The sequence below is a fragment of the Manacus vitellinus genome, unplaced genomic scaffold (genome assembly GCF_001715985.3).
Source record: "Manacus vitellinus isolate BGI_N305 unplaced genomic scaffold, ASM171598v3 scaffold_3_pilon, whole genome shotgun sequence".
In the NCBI taxonomy this organism is placed as follows: domain Eukaryota; kingdom Metazoa; phylum Chordata; class Aves; order Passeriformes; family Pipridae; genus Manacus; species Manacus vitellinus.
The window spans coordinates 25,219,328-25,239,211 of record NW_021940535.1 but is presented as its reverse complement, the minus strand read 5'-3'; the positions used below and the strand labels follow the sequence as shown (position 1 = coordinate 25,239,211).

Sequence of the window (19,884 nt, the reverse complement as noted above, 5' to 3'; positions counted from 1 at the left end):
ACAACCAATTACTGTAATTTGTGGATGCATTCTTCCCTGAATGCAATTCTTTACAGGTGATTAATAGGATAATTAGAACTTATTATCTGCCTTTCATTTTTACAAACAGTGGTATGTAGTGCAACCCTAGTTTAAAAACATTGGCAAGATGAACTTCAGTTCTAAACACTACACATATAATTGAACTCAAATTAGAAAGGTTGGGAAAGGCCTTTGTGAGGTACCCTGCAGTTTGTCAGATGTATTTATTCATGTGCTGAGGATTAGAATTCATAAACATTTTACAGAGCTTTTTGAAAACTTTTTCTTTTGTTTTGTTGTTTTTGGCCAGGACTTGTCAATACAAAAATCCACTGTGTCATATGTTCTATTACCAGTAGAATAACATTTTTTAAAAAAACGGTAAAGCAAGCCACAACTTCCAACTTTCATGGAGCACTGGTCTGATATATAGAGGTAATATCAAATTTGCAAGTGCAAAATGCTTTCTTAATTTCTCTCTGAGCACCAAGAAGGAAAACAGTTTGACAACCAAAATACATAAATTTTGTTCTTATTTATATATGGCTTATAGCTTAGTGATTTTTTTAGCAAGACAACTTTTCAATCTTCTCTTAAAAAAATGTGAGTGAAGGCACTATGAAAAGAATGCCCTATCAAATTAATCTTCTTTAAATAATTGGAGCATGAAAAGACTGGTAGAATTAGTGTAGAACTTAGAAGAGATCCACACCCTTTCCGATCAGCAGCTGGAAAGCGGGCAAGACAACCTATAGTATCTGAAATGTCTCTATCTGGTTTGGTTGTGTGATTCCCTCCCTAAATAATGAGCAAATTAAAAAGGAAATTATAGAATTAAAGTTAAGGATAAATTTTATAAAGATAAATTATTAATTATAATGCTTACATATAAAATTACTTTTAAAATATTTTGATATCTTAGGTTTTTCTCTCCATGCTTCTGTCTACAAGCAGAAAATTTCCATGTCACTTCAAGAAAAATCCATTTGACCATTTGCAGAGCTAATTAGGAGCACTGTAGGTTATCTCCTTGGAAGGAAATCTTCCTAAGAGGTGAGAAGAGATTAAGCAGTTGGATTCCCTTGAAATCCAAAATGTAAACATGGAAAACCTCCTGGAAGGTGAAAAGGCAAGATGAGCATCAGTTGCCTTAAAATAGTCCTGAATTTTCTCAACATGATTTGCGAACTTGTCCATTAAAAGAGCATCTGTCAAAACAAAGGAAAAGATAGTTTCAGATAATTGCAAAAAAGACATTGCTTTTAAACATAAGCATTTCTGAGATTATGATATATATGCTTAAAATTAATTATTTCATTTATGTACAGTTTTACATAGATTGGTTGTATAGTTTTAAATACACATTTTAAAGTGTATATAGATATACATATTACTTCAATTAAGAAAACCATTAAATTTCAAGATTTGTATTTTATTCCAAGAGGTTTGTGAAAATTGGGTTGAATATTGAGATTTTCCCCCAAAATCTTTGTCACAGAGTGTGGAAGTTCCACACTATTATGTCGATCCTGGCTTTGGTGCTATAAGACCTCTGCTATGACTTTTGGTGCAAGGTGGTGGTGAGTGAGGCTTCTCTAGACATGCAAGGGTAGATTCTGCTTTCTTTCCTCCACATTACTTTTGAAGAGTCATTATTTGGATCTAAAAAGTCCTTGGGCTTAAGTTTTTCTTGAGATCAGTATGCTAAATCCTGCATCTTATTTCCAACATAACTCCATTCAGGTAGGGCCTTTTCTGCAGCCAGAAAGACTAAGGAAGGATTTCTTCAGACCCAAAACTCTTTGTGTCAAAAACTACGGATTTAGCTCTTTCTTCATCCCATCCCTTTTCAAGCAGCCAGGTGTGATATTTCCGTGGGACACAGAAGTCAGTCTAGCATCATGGTCCCTCTGGTCTGTCTCTAGGTTTGGGCAGTGTCTCTTAGCTCTCCGTTTTACAGCAGTTTGCTGTGGTCTATAACAAGTGATAATTAGTCACAGGCGGGGTCATGCTCTTCTTTGCACAGAGGAAGCAGAGAAGTGCAGTCCACAGTGTGCTTTGCCCAGCGGGACCCTGCAACAAAGGCACAGAGAGGATGCATGTCTGTTCTCATTGACTGTGGTGGCCAACGCTGAATTTGGCCCTAAGTGTGAAAACATTTCTAAGTGACTAAATTTAACATCTTCTAGTAAATATTCTTCTGGCTTGAATTTCAGTCTGAAGCAGAATTTGACAAAACATTGTGATTGGTTGGCTCCCAAGCATGCTTGAAAACTTACACCGGACAATTTTCTTGCAGAGTGTGAAGTATGTGCTTCTTTCTTGCAATCTGTTGAGCTGGCATTTAGGAGGGGATGGTAATTTAAGTGGAAAGCTCGTACTCTGCAGCTTTCCTGCTGATGATGAAAAGTTGGCGTTTTCTTCTTTGTGGAATTCAGTGTGAATCTGGGGCTGCTTGCCAGCTAGGCAGCGAGCTCTGCCAAGAGGTCCTGGACTTCATTAAAAGGGGTTATTTACCAGAACAGGTAAGCATTCCTCTCTTCAAAATGGAAATATTCACGGAAGTGGATATGATCTGAGATCAATTTTAAATTGCATGGTAAACTTTCTCACAACCTCACATCCTCATTGTTAATCTGAGTCTAATAGTAGAAAATAATTAAAACTGAGTCTGAGGCAACTGTCAACTGCTGCTGGCATAAACCCAGAGTATAGAAAGAAAGATTTTGATGGGATAGGAAACTGGAGCAATGTATGTGCCAGAGGTCAGCATGGTGACATCGAAGTTCCCAAGGTGGTCAGTGCTAGTCAGTGAGTGGTTTGGCTGAGGAAACAGAATATTCTGATTCCAAAGTTACATAATGCCAAGGCATCACTTGTTTTTCAGGGACTGATAGGTACTAATGACCCATTGTATTTTTGAACTTACTCCCTGCTGAAACGTGTTTTGTTTATATACTGCATTGTAACAGTGGATCACAAAACCACGCCTGAAGTGTTTTATGTGTAATCAGAGAGTGCAGTAACTTTGAGAAGATTGCTTATACAAGAACACATAATATGGAGGACCTCTGAGATCTTCTAAATTAGTCCTCTGTAATCATAGCAAACTTTAAGAGCAACGAAGCTCAGTCTTTGTACTGATATGCTGATATGCTTTTTACACAATGTAACCAGAAGAGGGTGGTTGTAGTGCTTCCCCCTGCAGCCCTGGCATCCCTGAGGAGCCTGTCTGCCTTCTCCCCTTTCTCTGCTTCTGGCAGGACTCTCCATGCTTCTTACCTTATGCTTGCACTTGCCTCATTTGTCAGTAATCTCTAGCTCCAACAATCTTCACTGAAGCTAATCTTGGTGCTTTAAAACATGACAGTGCTAAGGACCGTGTGGATATTGCTAGAATTTTCAGCTCAGTACAGACTGCTGTAGTTTCAAATTCTCTCTGCGTTCCCCAGGATCAATTCAGATCCCTTTTTGGGCACATAAAATTTCCATCATTAATTCCTTCTTCAAACATTTGTTGATATGCCTCTGGTAGATTTAGGCAGCCCAAGTGATTTTTGCCCATTTACATTGTTTTTCCTCTTTTGAAAATGATTAGTGGGCACGGTTTCTACTTTCATCTGCTACTTTGGGCACAAAAGCCCAATTCAGCCACGTATAAGCTTTGGAAATGTGACCCTTTGTGACTGGTCTAAACTGCCTGTACAGTGGTTTGGATATTTCTGCAGACTTGAGCTGTTCTTCTCTGAAAGATTTCTTTCCTGATGATGTATTTCCAGTGCTCTTTTCAGCTTTCTTCCTGTTAGCCTCCAGATTTAATACACTTCATGGTCTGAATGCCAGTAAGAGTAGGAGGGAAGGTGATGCTGCCATATATGCCAGGTGTAGAGTGATTTCTTTTGTTCAGTGTTGGGTCTAACTGCTGATATTTTCCAGGGACACCTCTACGTCTGTACAGTTGTATCCAACCAGTGGATAACTGCCAACAGAAATCATTCTTTTGAATGCAGACAGTCTCATTTCAAAGTGTATAGAAATAGCTGCCATAACCCACTGTCTTTATTTCTGCAGTGTTTTTGTAATGGTACTGCATTTTGGGCTGAGCAGGGTATATGATGTAATGAACTTTCTTGTGGAGCCTGATAAAGTTGCCCTGATATGAAAGAGGGTCTTAGGTCTGTCGGGCTATCCTTAAGGGTGAGGAGACAGAATAGCTCAGGAATCTACTTCAGCCAAGTTCGATATACAAAATGAAATTTTTGTGGAAAAAAGAGTTGAGGAAATGATCAAACACAACCATTATACTCACATCACCTAAAAATCTGTTAGTAGAGCTAACAGACGGAGTAATGTTTGGGAGAAGTGTTGAATGTTTTACTCTTTCTTTAAGGATTCATCAGCTTATGCTGATTTCTAAAGACACACCTGCCATTTCTAAATACTCACCTGATATGTCTAGATATTCAAGTGCAACCTACTTGTTAAAAAAATTATTTCTATACTGATAAATAAAGAGATGAGTTTTACAGATTAAGAAATATCAACCCTTTTTTTTTTTTTTATTTTGGGTCCTGCAAAAATCCTAAAGAGGGCAACAAAATATCCACCTTTTACCAGAAAATCTTCTCTAACTGTCTCTGCATCAGTTGTTCCCAGCTTAATACTTAGTACAAAAGGTCTGCATAAAGAATCTCAAGGTATTGAAAGGGAAAAGCAAGACACAGCTCTCACATATTGCAGTCTGGCAATTCCATAACTTTTACTATTATTCCTACTGCTATAGCTTGGAGCTATTTTGTTCTGTTTCGGGGAAGTGAATTGGTCATCAAAGCCTTAGGAATTAGGAAATTGTCAAAACAGAACCTTAAACTACTCTTTGCTTCTCCTTATGTGTTCCTGTACCCAACACAACCAAACAAACCTTCAGTTTTGTACTCTTCCTGGACAAATGATAGATTACTTTGAACAGAAAATGACTAGTGAAAAAGCAAATGCTGTTTATCAAGGTAAAGATCATTGGTTTAAAATCTATAAAGCTTGATCTGTTGGTGGGCATTTTTGCAGATACAGAGTTTCCCCACAGGCACTTGCAAGAGTTACCAAATAGAGTAACCTATGAAGATCATAAAGTAAATGTGGTTCAAGAATTGCAAATGTATCTGTAAATATTATTTGTATTGTAATTGCTGTCTTTGTTCTAATCCATGATGCATATTAGATAGCAACAATCTTCCTTTGCACATTGGCCTCTTTGGTAACAAAGTAGAGCTGGGACCCAGTCAGGTCCAACCAGCACTTCTCTGCACACTTGTTCACTGTGCAGAATGGAATAATTTATGCTATTTGAAAACAAAACATAGTGCTATTGTTTCTAGCCATAAGAAAATCTTCCAGCTGCAATGCCATATGGGCTTCTAAGGCAATAATGACATGAACAGTCCTGTTCATTTTAGTTACCAAGACTCCAAAAGACTGGTGATATTTGCAATGTCTTTATTGCTGACAGGCATTCACTGTTGATTGTAACAGCAGGATCCCAGAAGTTTTGGGATTTGTAGCTGAGCTTGCTTAAAATAGCACCACTAAGGGAGTATCCACACTGCAGTTCCTTTCCACTTTATTTGCTTGGATCAAAGTTGATTTTATCTTGTTGGTGAGTAGCAATGCAGCAGTAGCAACCTGAAGGACAATATATGATGGCTACTGAACTATTAACTTCACAGAGGAAGCTCCTTGGGTGGGCTTCACTTGACCTAGTTTAAAATAGACCCAGGCATGCTTAAGAAAGGAGTTTTGTCTGCAGTACAGATGTCTCCTGTCAACGGTGGTTGAACTTTCTTAGCTTTAGAGAGGAGAGATTGGTATTGATAATGCTCTTTTTGGTCCACCTTGACACGGTTGCTACTCCTCAGGAAGCACGCCTGCACACTCAGCCATGGCAGCCTATGTGGGGAAGCAGAAAAAGTGGCTGGATTCTAAGCATAGTTCAAGGAGAACATAGTTATTAGAGTGAAAGAAGAAACATTTAGCCTAAACAATTTTTTAACCTTTTTCTAGGAGAAAATGTGTGGAAGGTGGATAAAAAAATCTCACGTGAGTGAATTTCAAAATACAATTTGCTTGGTATATCTATCCATTTCAGGACAAAAATAACTGTGCAGTAGCTGAACACTTTGTGCTAATGCAGCCCTACTCAAAGAATATAGAATTAAAACTGGCTAATTAAAATGCAGCTGATTCTATAAAAAATTTACTTAGAGAACTCCTACTGTTGATCTGCATAACCCTTTTTTATCTACTGCTTTATTTGAAATTAATGTAAAGTTAGTAAAAGCAGCTGTGTTTTATGGTTTTCCCCTATAAACCTTAAAATGTGTAAGATGGTTAGATGTAATAACACCAGAAAAATAAAGATAATAGAGTGCACACTTTGGTTCCAGTGCGGCTTCAGCAAGGTTTTGTTTGGAGTGCCCAGCTGCGTATACAGACACAGTGGAATTTGGTTTGTGAGGAACCTACAAAAATTACACAAATAACTAGCATTTTTTTAATGAATAATACACAGACATGCACCTGCTTCAGAGACTCCATAGATTAGTCTTGCAGCCAATAGAAAAGCCCCTTGGAATTCAATTACATGGCTGGAAAACAGAAAACAAAATCGTGGCTATACATTCAGAACTCATATCAGCAAAATGTTAACCAGTTCTTAGGCTGAGTTTTTCCTGAGGATTAGGTTGTTTCAGTTTGTTTTATGTCTCTGTGGCTTATTGAATATTTATATTATTCTATTCTATTCTTTCAGCTGGAGCCTCTCCCGGAAGATGTTGTTCACCAAATCCCCAATATGAATGCAATAGCTTCTTTAAAAAAGACCACTGAAATTCAAAGTATGTTTCTCAGTTTGAGTTGGTGGGTTAGTGGGTTTGGATTAATTTTTTATTATTAATTAATGTCATAGACATTATTGTTTCAGAGAAAAAAAGTGGGCAAATGTTTTATGTATAAACTGACATGTTGTGTCTAATATATGTATATCTATGCTTTTATTTCTGTTTCTTTGACATCTCTTTGTTTCTGCTATGTATTTAGCCTTAGAAAAACTAACACACTAAAATTATTTATAGAGATTTCTGATTCCTGAATATTCCCAAATCTTTTTATTCCAGAGCAGCTTGAATGAGATAGATGCTTGTCAGTGAGGGACAAGAACAGACAAGTAAACTAGAGCTCTAACAAATAGTTTCTTCAGATTCTGTTTGTTCTGCTCTTTTCAAGGTACTCACTTTGAGATGCCTAGGAGCTTGAGATAAAGCTAAAAAGCTCAACATGGGCACTGATCCATGCAACAGTACTAAAAAATACATTATTCTGTTTCTGGTGCAGAGGGTATGTTATAGTTTCACTTTTGTGCCCTGACCCTAATCCTTTACTACCCAGATGCTTCAGGGCATTTGCTTACTGAGAACTTTCTCTATGCCATCAGTTGCTTTAATCCAACTGAGCACACTTCCCTTAAGTTCTCTCACCTTCTGTTCTCTGCCATTTTACCGAGGCAGTGGGAGCTTCCTGACTTCTAATGTTTGCTGGCTCCTTAACAATAAAAAATGGATAACAAATGGTCTTCTTCATGTTAAATGAATCACAAATAATTGGGATTCATCTACATAAAATAAAAACCGCAGTTTTTAAAAGGGACACCATGCATTATCCACTGATCATGCAGTACTTTTCAATCTGATTTGAGTTGTAAAGTGACAAAGGAAATTCATTGTAGGCATATAATTTATCCTTCATATCCAGTAGATACCTATATATGCAAATACTCTAAGTAAATCAGCTTTATATGATATATTCCAGTAAATCCTTTTTACTGAGTGGTATGTCCTAGGGTATCTCATGAGTTAAAATTCCATGTTAGTAATCTGTTAATGATCTGGAAGGAGTCAGCAAGTTAAGGAGACTCATGTACTGTGCAAGATAGTAAAGATTTTCAAATTATAGTGAGGACAGAATACTGCACACAGGCCACAGACATGAGGAAAGAAGATGCAATTCTGTTTGAAATAAGACATGTATTTAACAGAAAATGGATCTGAAGCCAAAAAAGGAATATGCTTGGATGACAGAAAGGGGCACTGAGGAAGTTCAGTGCAGCTTTATGGATGATTCATATTTTGATCTAAGAGAAGCAAGTGTATGTGGAATATTATGGGGAGTTATGCAGGCTGGAGAGCATTAGGCTGTGAAATAGAACCTCAAGAGATACTGAGAAAACCTGATTTGCTTGGATCTTTGTTTGCATGTATATTGGGTTTGTTTTTCTGTGATCCAACTTTCATAATGAATGTTAGCAATATTTTAGACCAAATAAGTCCCTCCTCTGTGCTCTTTGCAAAAAAATTGAGGCTACAGTACTTAGAAAATAAGAAACAACTTTTTTCTAACTAAAATAGAATTTGTATAAATGTTTTGTATGTGACAGTGATCCAGAGATCCTTTGGAAATTTAATACGTTTGGAAATAGCAGTTCCCACACCCATGTAATATGCTATTTCTAAACAATCCTGTTCACCAGCTTGAATACCACCCCCAAACACTTCTTTTTTCAAGCAAGCCATGGTATGGCATGTCCAAATCTATCTGTGAAAGGCAATTGCAAATGCCTGTAAACAGTGACAGAAACTTTCCCTTTTATTATTTCCTGGTAATAATCAGTGCTCCCACAAATCTTTGAGGGAGACTTAAGCACATTTTCATGCTGAAAGCCAAAGCATACCTAGAAGACTGATTTGGTTTCATTGTTTTTTTCTTGCAAGCCGTGATTGCTCATGTTTTGTATGAATGAAACCAGCAGCATGCTTCATTCTTTCCCCTGAGTTCCACCAAGTTCTTCTCAATGAATGTAACAGGACCGGTAGAATTTCACATTCCAGTAGAGAACAGCAGAAATGGCATTTTCAGAGATGTGAGCAGTTTGAGGCAGATGCTTTTTGAGCTCATTTAATTGTCAATCCACAGCATACCTAGAACTTGTAACAAAGCTCCTTTGCAGCTGCATGCTGTGATTGCCTCTCCATTCCACAACACCTTGCCGGCAAATCTTTCAGCTGAACACGGATCAAGGCCTGTAGGTTTTGTGTACAACACATAAATGTTGTCCCAGATAAAAAGTAGCTTGCAGAGCTGTTCTGCTTACCCCAGGTGTTTGTAAAATAGTTTTCTGATTTTAAAGAAAAACCTCTTGTTGCTTTTTCACAAGCGTCACAAAGCTCTCTTTGCACGAGGTACCTGCTGCTACCTGGATGCTATTCCTAACTGAGACTGCTTTAAAATTTCCTCCCACAAAACCACAAACACCCTGCCACGTACTTCCTTTCTCTAGGACCCTCCGCTGCAGTATAGGTGCTGCCACCTGCCTCCTGGCCTGACTTTACTCTCTTTCTTTATCACTGAAGCCCCTCTCATAATTCTCAATGCATGGAAACAAGAAAAATCACCAATCACGTGGGAGCAAAGGGCAGTTAAATGGGCACAGAGAGCCCACTAATATGCTTGAATTGGCTCTGAGTTTTAATGTTACAAGAAAGTCAGGATTCAGGGGGCAGCTGGTGTGTGAGCCTGTGTGTGAATGAACGAATGTGATGTAGCAGTCCTCACTGATGCTGTTTTATTGTTGCTGCAGGAGAGCAACACAGTGGTAGCTGGGTACTAATATTTTATTTTATGAATAAGAGCCCTTGAAAACTCCAGCAGTGAACATGGGTTCATTTCTTTTATAGGCAAGAGGGGGTATTATTCCCATGCCAACAGATTTGATTTTCTTGCACATCTGTTTCTGCAACAAAAACCCCACCCACTCTGTGAACATTTAGCTCATAAATTATAGGGTTTGAATTGGGTGTATATTGCAAAGACTGACTTTTGCACATATGATCTGTGAGAACATTGTGGAATGCTCATATAACTTTTTTGTTTGTTTTTAGTGTATTTTTTAATGAATAGAGAATATGGTCTCTGAGCACAGTAATAATAGAGAATATTTTTGTCTTGTATTTATAAAATTTGCCAGGCTCCAATCATTGAGCCTACTGTTATGTACATAACTTTTTAGCTCTGTCTTTCATGTTTTTGGAGCAAAGCCAAACTCCTAACACTTAATCTCAACTTTGTAGGATACTTAATACACTTTACATTTTATCCCCAGAAGGTCCCCGTTATTTAAAGATTCTGCTAACTACTCAAACGTGCACACTATTAGAGTTCAAAGAAACACTCTGGCCATGCTCACTGGTTGTTCTTGAAGATTGACTTGGGCTTTCATCTTGCAATGATGTTTTTGAATAAAGACATTTTCAGGCTTTATTGACAGCTGCTTTCTCACTGGAGGGAAAAGTTCATCTTTCCAAAAGCCTGAAACTGTGTTGAGAGCTGTGTTACCAAAGAAGTGGTTTTCAGCAGCCTGTGTGCAGCACAGGCAGCACCACTGCTGGCCTGGCCTCCCAGCTGTCAAAGCCTCCAACTACCCTCTGGATAAGCACCTCAGCTCAGCCCACTGCCCAGCTGCCAAAATCCTCCTTTTAGTCCTCAGAAAAGTCCCCTACTTGATCCCCACTCTTTCACAGCTGTTGAAACCCTCTGTCTAATTCCCAGATAAGTACCCTGATCCAACCTCTGCAGCAGCTGCTGAAAGCTTCTTGCTAAACACTGAATAAGCTCTGGTCCAGACTTCCCAAAGCTCCTAATTCCCAGGTGTCATCCACCTGGCAATTAGAGAGCGCTCAGTGTTTTGCTGGACTATAAGAAATATATATGTAAATTCTTACTTGTTCATATGGCTATCAATAATCAACCTATTTTTAATAACCCTGCAGTAGCAGACAATTTTATATGTTGAGGATGAGTCACCTGCCATTATTGTTTGTGTCTCTTGAGGACCTTCTTCTGTTGCAGGCAGAAAGCTGAAAATATTCATGTTTTTAATCCAACGCTGTGTTTTTACACAGCAAATTTTACACAGCAAACCAGAAGTCTCTATTCCTTGTGATACCTGGCAGCTTTCCAGCAACAGCCAGTTCATATATGAAAGTTTTAAATAAATTATTGTTCTAGTATACGCCCTGAGGTTGGAGGAGAAAGAACATCCAGGACTAACAAACCTGATTGTTCTGGCAACACCACTTCAGTCCGAGCTGGCATTTCTGACTTTTTTCCTTTTCAAGACAGTGCTGTGTGAGCACTTTGTACAATAATGTGCATTTTTCTACATTTTGCTGTATATGCATCAACTTTCTGCCATATCAGAGCTTCTAGTTATTAGCCCTGCTCTGAACTCTCTTCACCTTGCGTAGATAAAGGCAATAGCCTGCCTGACAATCTGTGTTCATTAGTCTGTGTGTTACTCCTCCAGTTTATTACCTTCTGGGGAAGGGTGTGACACAGCCCTTGGAATGAAAGCACTTTCCAACTTGGCATTCCTAGGTTCAGAAATACATGTCTTCACTGCAGTCTGAAATTTCAACTGTACTGCTTACACCACAGTGATTTTAAATTATAATCACTCAGTGTTGAACTAACTGATTACTGTGCTTGTACCACCATGCTAGCTAAAATTCCCATAAATTATTATGTGTGTTTTCCTTAGGCAAGTACTGGAAGTCAGTGGAGCCATACTCTGTGCCAGTGGACTGTGCTCTGGCTGAGTCTCAGCAACAAGAGAGGGAGGAGACAGAAACGGTGTCTGCTATGGCCTCTCTTTCAGTGGATGTTGAGCAGTGTATCCCTCAGGAAGGCAGCAGGTAAGTGTATGAAATCATTAGAAAGAACAAGCCTTTTGCTCCAGCCAAGTGAGATGAAGAAATAGATAGCCTAGGCTTGCTTCAAAATTATCTGCTAATTGAGATACTGGAAATTTTCATCCCTGAATTTGAGTACTCTCACTTGGCCTCTGGAAGCAGAGGTATTCTGTGCAAGCACTTTTGCTTAGGGTTTTTTTTGGTGTGTCTATTTCTTCACTAAAGCTCATGATTAGTACAAGGACCTTGTTTTCTTCCCGTGTCTGATGCTCACTGATGCATAAAAAGTGCAATATCCATATGAGGTAAATAGACATGATCAAATGTAATCAACCATATTCTTTTCTCATTGGAAGCTTTTCAAATCTGTTTTAGTTTTAATTTTCTAGGAAGGTATTTAACACACAGATAAATTTAATAAGAATGGACTTAAATCATTATTAAATTATATTAGACAGGCATTAAAAGTTACTTCCCTGGAAGCAGTGGAACAGTGCCAGTATAAAACTTAAACCAATCTTGACAAGGATTAGGGCCAACATTTTCTGTGTACCAAGATGAAGGTAGACCGGCAAAGAATGAGAACACTGTTTTTTCCAGCTTGTCATCTGCTTTTTACATTAATGAAGATTGTTTTCAATTTCCAAATTGAGAAAATGGTACAGTAAGTGCTGTTAGGTTTTTTGCCAATTACAGAAGAAAAGAAAAATGGATAGCCACTGAATACTGTGTCATCTACAATCAGAAAAGTCACTGCAGAAGTTTTTGGAATTTCCTATTTTTTCATTTTAAGGACAAACATCCCTAGTCTTCACCAGTAGAGAAAGACCCAAAATGTAGTGGAACCATTCAGTTTCCATCACAAAGAAAAAACAGGAGGGAGGAGGAAAGATGAAAAAAGCCTTATAAGGAGACTCATCGGCTCCCTGAAGGGTATGGAGCAGAGCTGTAGCAACAGGAGAGAAAGGAGGGAGCTGTGGGTAGGCAGAGCAGTGATGGGAGTGGAGCCAGAAGGGTCCATGGTTCCTACATTGTGACAGCTTCTTATTTAAATAGATTCTTCTTATTTGCTTCGGTTCTTGCCTCCCACGTTGATTCTTTTAATCAGAACTGAATTGATAGGCACCCAGGGGACTAGTGCAGTGCTCAAAGCTATGGATGTGTTTGGGAGCGAACATCTCTTACAACAGTGGGAACGCTCATCTGTCAATGAGTTGAGAGGCACAGCTCAAAGGGAGACACAGGGAGAAGAGCTAGCTAGTAAAGTTCACAGTATTTTCATAATTACCTTTCCAATTGTAATTGTAGTTTTAATATTCTGTAGCTATTCTTGTGCTAGTATTATTACAAACAAATTCACAAAAGCTTAGAGAGGAATCCATGATGAACACAAGATGTATTTTAGATTTGTGACTGTGCTAATCAGTGCTCAGCTAAGGAATAATGTAAGAGTTTTCATATAAATTTCTAACAGTTATGAGACACTTCTGCTACCTAGGGACAGAAAGGGACATACGTGTTCCATAGCTCTGAAATATAAAGAATTTAACTTAAAGTGTTGGAACTAATGTAGTCAAATAAAGCAAAGCTTTAAATTGTCTGGAAAAGGGTGTGGTTAATTCTGTGTATTTTTACATTGCTGAGAATAACCAAGAATTGTATTTGTTATGTGCCTCCACTCACTTAAAACTACAGCTATTGAAAGCAACTGCTGATCCTGTGTGATTTGAACAAAATAACCCTTTAGCTAATGCTGCGCTTAATTATTGTACTTTTTACCTACCAACTGATAACCTGTGACAGTTTCCACCCATTCTGAAAACAGAATTTCAGCACAGAACTGAGAAAAATGGAAAAAAAATAGATATGTTGAATTGTACACAAGTGGAATTCATGTGGCTGCCAGATTCATTACACTTCATCAGTTCTGGACTCTTATAGGGACCATTCCATCATGATGAATTGTTTTGTGGAAAAATGGCTTCGTTTGAAATATCTTCTGTGGTGCTGCAGACATTTGTCAGCAGCACAAAAAAAAGCCTGCACACACACATGTTCTGAAGTTTGCTTCCACATTCGTTACCCACAAAGAGGTCACATGAAGCCAGATTGCCATCAGGGAGTGACAGGACAACAAAAGTTCTGTCCCCTTGGACCGAAATTGATGGTTAGGTTTCTGAGGCTTCTGGGCATCATTGTCTCTGTTTTCTTCCCGATGAAGGTAAGGAAGAATATGGGATCAAAAATGGCCCCCCTAAGGGTCTGATTCTGAGGGTTGTCTGAACTATGGGGAGACCTGAGAGGACCTGGATGCACTTTGAAAATGAATGAAAGTCCATCATGGGATGTCCAGGGACTGATTCTGTGACACTGCACACTTTTTGGTTCTGTATGATTTCATTCATTTCATATAAGCATGCTGTTCATTTCATAGGCACATACCAACACAAACTGCAGTAAGGTAGAGATAAGTTCAACCTTGCTTTTTCACATATTTTGATTTTTGTTGTAATAAAGGACTATGTATGCAATTCTTCTTCTCCAGCCACTTCCTATGGCAAACACAGGGCTGCAGGGATGTGAGAAGTCATGTGGGGTCTCAAGCCCTCTTGGTAAGACCACCTTAGATGCTCCCTTCCCCCTGTTGTTGTGGATGGGGTCACCTTTTGAAGACCTGTTGCAAGCTTTTGCATTGAGTGTTTGTTTGGGAAAGTTGTTTGTGACAGGTAGGGTGGGATGAGAGCAGAAAGCACTGTGGCTGACAAGTTGGCCTGAAGGGCTCCTTGATTACACCAGGAGTCCATTTACTTCCTCTTAATTCCCACCACGGTCAGCCAGGCTGATGGTTCTGGCCTGCAACTCTAATCCTGTTTCACTGATTTGATGATAAAGATCCTGTCAACTTCGGATCTGGATGGTCAGGCCTCCAGATGAAGAGAGTAGCAGCAAGAGTCTCTTTGTGGGAAACTCTTGCCAGTTATGTTGGAGGATATATTGGTGTTTGGAGTGAGATGACTCACTTTAAACTCAGATTTTGGGTAAAGGAGCTCTTTTTCTGGCCAACTCATATCTGACTCATTTACCACTGATGAATAAAGGATAAAATGCTCCTGGCTAAGGCCCATATTAAGTATTTCTATTTCTTTCTTCTCTCTTTCTTTCTTTTCTTCAAGTGACAGTGCTGATTACTTTTTTACTTGATTTTCTCTGGCAGGGTAAATGAAGAAAAACGTGAAAAGCTGCTATGCTTTTGGTGTTTTATTTTACCAAAGCACAACTCTGCATTTTAAAGTCCAATTGAATCTTGATTATAGACTTCAGAAGAGAACAGATATAGAATAAAGGGTTTGTGGATAGGAAAGAAAACATGCATGATGCTAACACAGATTTAAATACAGATGCAATTAAAGGAACAGGCATGCTCTATAAAACATTTCTAACTACCAAAACTTTAGTGTGTTGATAACTGTTTATTCCCTATGCGAGATACAGATTTAGCTGATTAGAATTTTGCTTTGGCCAGACATCTGTTTCAGAAATCGTGCTGTGAAAATACTCAGTACCCTGCTGTCTCTGATACATTGGAGCTTCTGGATGTTTCTTCTTAAAATGGAAAAAAGAAAAGGGTGTGGAGGGAGATCTCTTGCACTTACTATTTTTTCAGGAAACAGTAAATCTTGAGAATGACATTTATCCGAATTTGACTTTATGGCTCTGATTCAGCTGAGCGTAGATTTTACTCAAATGGAAATTAAAACAAAGTGTAATTTTTACTCTTGATGTTACAGAGCTACCAGTTGCAGTTTAATTATATTATATACTAGAGCAACTGGTTGAATCATGGGATACAGCTAGCCACCATTTAGGGACACTCGCTGTATTTGTATATCAACTCATAAAGCTTCACTTGGCATTTCATTATTTGGATATCTACCTCAGCTGTGCTGAGTAACCAGCACCTACCTGGCCATACCCCACAGGATCTGCTTCCCCAGGTCAGCCTGCAGCCTTATCTTGCCCACCTTTCTCTCATCCTCCAGTGGTGGTTGCATAAGGAAGAGAACCAGGATGAAATTGTTGGAAGACTTTCTTTGCGCAGGGATGTCACTTGATCCCTCTCCCTAATTTCCTTCATAAACTTCTAATAAATTTGTAAGGCTTGCTATCTTTATAAGTGTTAAGACCCAACTCAAATTACTGTTACCTAAATGCCTATCAATACTTTCAATTTCCCCATAAAGGCTTACTGTATCTCCTGTGGTTTCCAAAAGGGGAACTGCATTTGTTGCCTTCTCTACCTCTTGCATGGATGCCGAGTTCAGCTTTAGAATATGCTCAAAAACTATTTCTTTAACAGCATCCTAATCACATTTCCCTGGAACTTAGCAGACAAATATCATCTGCTCTTAGAAATTTGGCAATGTTTGATATATCAGTTTGTTCTGGTGCTGATTCAGTTTAAGATAGTTCATCTGCAAATAATAAAATCTCCCTGACACTTCTCTAGTGAACCCAGATATAAATAGTTCATTTTGCTTTTGTGGTCTACCTTCCTTGATGCTCCTTTTATGCTTTGATCATTTCTTCTGATGTATTTTGAAAGATCTTTTTATTATTAGCTTTTATGCCTTTAACATGTTGCTCTTCAGACTCTCCTTTGTTCTGCTTCATTGAGGGTTTACATTTAACTTGCCAGAGTTTGTATTTTATTTAATTTGCCTTATTTGGACATTACTTCCTCTTTTGAGAGTATACGTGTAGTTACTTTATTCTGCTCTTAAGCCAGGATAGTTTTTACTTTTAGTTCCTTTCTCTTTGATCCATACTAAGTCCAATTTTACTAGGATCTCTTATATAATATCTTTATATGCTCTCCAAATCATCTCCATGGTATAGAAATGTACCTCTTTTTTCCCAGCTCTCTGCTACCAGAGGATCGCTTTTCAATTACAACGATCTTCCCGGAGACAGCTGAGTTAAATTAGGAACAGATTATGGCATAAAACAGCCATACCGTGCCAGAAAATCTATCTTTTGTTCAGCAGTTTCTGTGACTTGGAAACATACCTTGAATTTTTAGTTTTATGTGTGTGATGATGTAGCTAAGAGGAATCTCTGTAATTCTAATTTAAAAAATAGGGTAAGAGAAACATTTACTTTTTAGGATGATGTTCTGAGTTTATATTCTTAAATATTAACTTTTTAAATTGTGGATATTAAGTATTTTAAATAATATTCTCACAAATAACATTTATTGTCAATTGCCACAGAACAATATGTAAGATGTCACATGTTTTGCCAGATTTTATCCATACGGTAGGATTTTTGCCTCATCTATTTCTCTTGTTTTAAGGTTCAAACAGAGTCATTTTCTTTAGCATTAATGGCGAAGAGACTACTTCATTCTGCCATGGTCAGAACTGTACATATAGAGAGCTAAAGGTGAGCACTCTTCCCAGCCCATCAAAACCAAGAGGGCTCAGCTCCTAGGAACTTGCAGTTTAAATGAGCCACAGTGAAGCCTTAGAGAAAAATCACACTTGTGATTCTACAATCAGTACAGTCTCAACTGTTGTATTTCTGAATCTGCTGACCACATGGAATTAGTTCAGATCAGACCTGAACTCACAGCTGCGTCTCGAGGAACCAGTCAGAGCATACAATACAGGATAGGGGGGTTTGCCTATTTTATGTTTTTATGCCAACTTCCTGTCAGCTACAGAAGACTGACTGAATTGATGTAACTAACAGTGACAAAGCTGAAGTAACATAAATTTGGCCTGTCAGAGTCTGCCCCCTTGATTTTTCTTTTGAGAACTTTTGATTTTGGCAGAATGCGTATATATTGATTCACTGCTCAGTGCTATGGGACTTAGAGTGTTTTTCTCTATATACTGAAGGCCCTGAAACTGTACTGGCTCTCACATAAAACTCTGTCCTAAGCCGTTATCTCATAAAAATACATGTTTTTAAGGATAAGGCGTTGGATAGATCAATGACTTCTCTGACACGAATAAAGTGAAGTTAAAGCATATACATAAGTCTTCAAAAGGAGACTGAAGAAGGCTGTGAGAGTACCCACACTGAGAGACAACAGCTGGATTGCCAGGGCACTCTAACCTCCTCTCCTTTTCCAAAAAGGACCTTGCATCTGCCACTTGCTTATAAAAATTTTTATTGGTGCTTTAACTCTGGTTGATGCAGAATATTGGCCTATTGTTGGAATAAATTGGAATATAGCACTGGATGTCTGAGTGCTTCCTGGCACTCAGAAGCACCCTTGTCAGTGAAAAATTTCCCAAGAATAAAGCCCTGAATAAGATCCTCTCAGCTCTACTATGGTCAAGAGAATGTCGGTCCCAGAAGCCAAGTACATGTGAACAGACTGTTGTATGTACTGATTCCCTCAGTTCTTATAAATAGACCAAACTCCCATTCCCACTTCTAGAGGCTTCCCAGAGCTTCACTCCTTCCTGCTCTGCCAATCTCCAATTGAAGTCTATTAACAACTATTGCTTCTCATTCACTTACTCACAGCAGAACCTAAAAACTGAGCTGTCACCTGCTTCCAAATTATCCTCTTTCCTGACAGACCCATAAGGTTCTGGATGTTTAACAAGGGCTTATTGCACTTCTGTGTTATATCAGGGGAGGTTCAGGTTTCCCAAAAGTGGCTGGAGAAAGTGGAGTGTATGGTCAGCACAACAGCAACATACACTATCTGTATGAATTCTCCACATGGTGTGTGATGCTTTATCACACCTGAGGACCTCAGCAGCAGGCTGGGCTCCATCCCACCCTGGCTGCCACTGTGTGGTCTGTGCTGTAAGACAGCACAATGCAAGAGGGTAAAAAGAGAGAATGCAAGAGGGCTTCACCTCACCTCTCAGGAATGAGGGAACTGCAGTGGTTACTGTACATAGGAAACATTCTCCACTGCGTGGTGAGGAACAAAAGATTTGAGATTTATAGATCAATAATCTTTTAGGTTCAATAACCTTTGGAAAGTGATTAGTCTGAAAAACATCTTCTTTTTCATATATCATTCACCTGACATATTTTTCAACATGCTAGCTGTGATCATTCCAAATCATAAAGGAATAAACTGTATAAAATCATTTAAAGACATACTGCAGATTTTTTTTCATTGGGAAAGATGTTAATAAATTCCAGATTCGTTTAAAACTCTCTGCTCTCCTTGCTGAATAAACTATCAAAGCCCAAGCAAGCCCCCATTAATTACTTTTCTTTTCCATGGGATCTCATGTGTTTGTGCTTTCTGAGGGATTTTTTACTGAAGTCAGTTATTATACTGGCTTACAAGATTATCTGGTAAACACCCCATTTATTAATTTATGTTTACTTTTTGTTCTCCCCTCATTTCATAATTACTTAAAGTTATTATTTTAAAGGAGTTCTTAAACTCATGTATCATATGGTATTCTGACAGACTGATGTGAAAAATGGTTTCTGTCCAAATTCTTTGCCCTTCAATAGTGAGGTCTTGCTGTGATCTCAAAAGCTTTTCATTTTATAATTGCCATGATATTCCTCAGGTGCAGTAGTTTGTCAGATACAAGGAATTACAAGACTTTAGGCCAGGTCATCATATGTGTCCTCATTATTTTCTTATTGATTGTCTTAGAGAGCTCATCCTGCCCAAGCTGAATATTTCCCAGAAGTTTTCAAGTAAAAGATACACATGTAGTCTGATTTTATATTATAATAGATACCTTCTCTATGGTAACTATCTGCTGATCAGGTTCAGAATTTAGTCTAAAAAGTTGCGGGCAGGCAGGCAAGAACAAAATCAAAAATTAGGAGACTGGAGAAGAACCTCAGAGGAAACACTGCTCACTACTTGGTTACTAGTGAGCTATTTTGCTTTAATGGTATGGGCCCACTTGAAAAAATAAATGCATGTATTTTTAGTTGCAAAAGCTTGTAAAGTAAAGTATCACAGCTTTTTTTTCGTGAAATTATTTGATTCTATTGACACAAAGCATGTACGTTTCTGGACAAAAAGTTATAAAATATTCTGACATATTTTAATATAAACAGGAACATT

At 38.3% G+C, this 19,884-nt stretch overlaps 1 protein-coding gene across 9 annotated transcripts in view; it reads left to right on the top strand.

Moving 5' to 3' along the window:
- Positions 1-19,884, top strand: part of HDAC9 (histone deacetylase 9) — a 423,755-nt gene that overhangs the window by 397,171 nt on the left and 6,700 nt on the right. For all 9 annotated transcript variants that reach the window (XM_029961711.1, XM_018075494.2, XM_018075493.2 and 6 more), the window contains 2 exons: positions 6,827-6,911; positions 11,666-11,819. In XM_029961711.1, the coding sequence (XP_029817571.1) occupies positions 6,827-6,911; positions 11,666-11,819 (239 nt within the window). The remainder of the gene's footprint in view (positions 1-6,826; positions 6,912-11,665; positions 11,820-19,884) is intronic.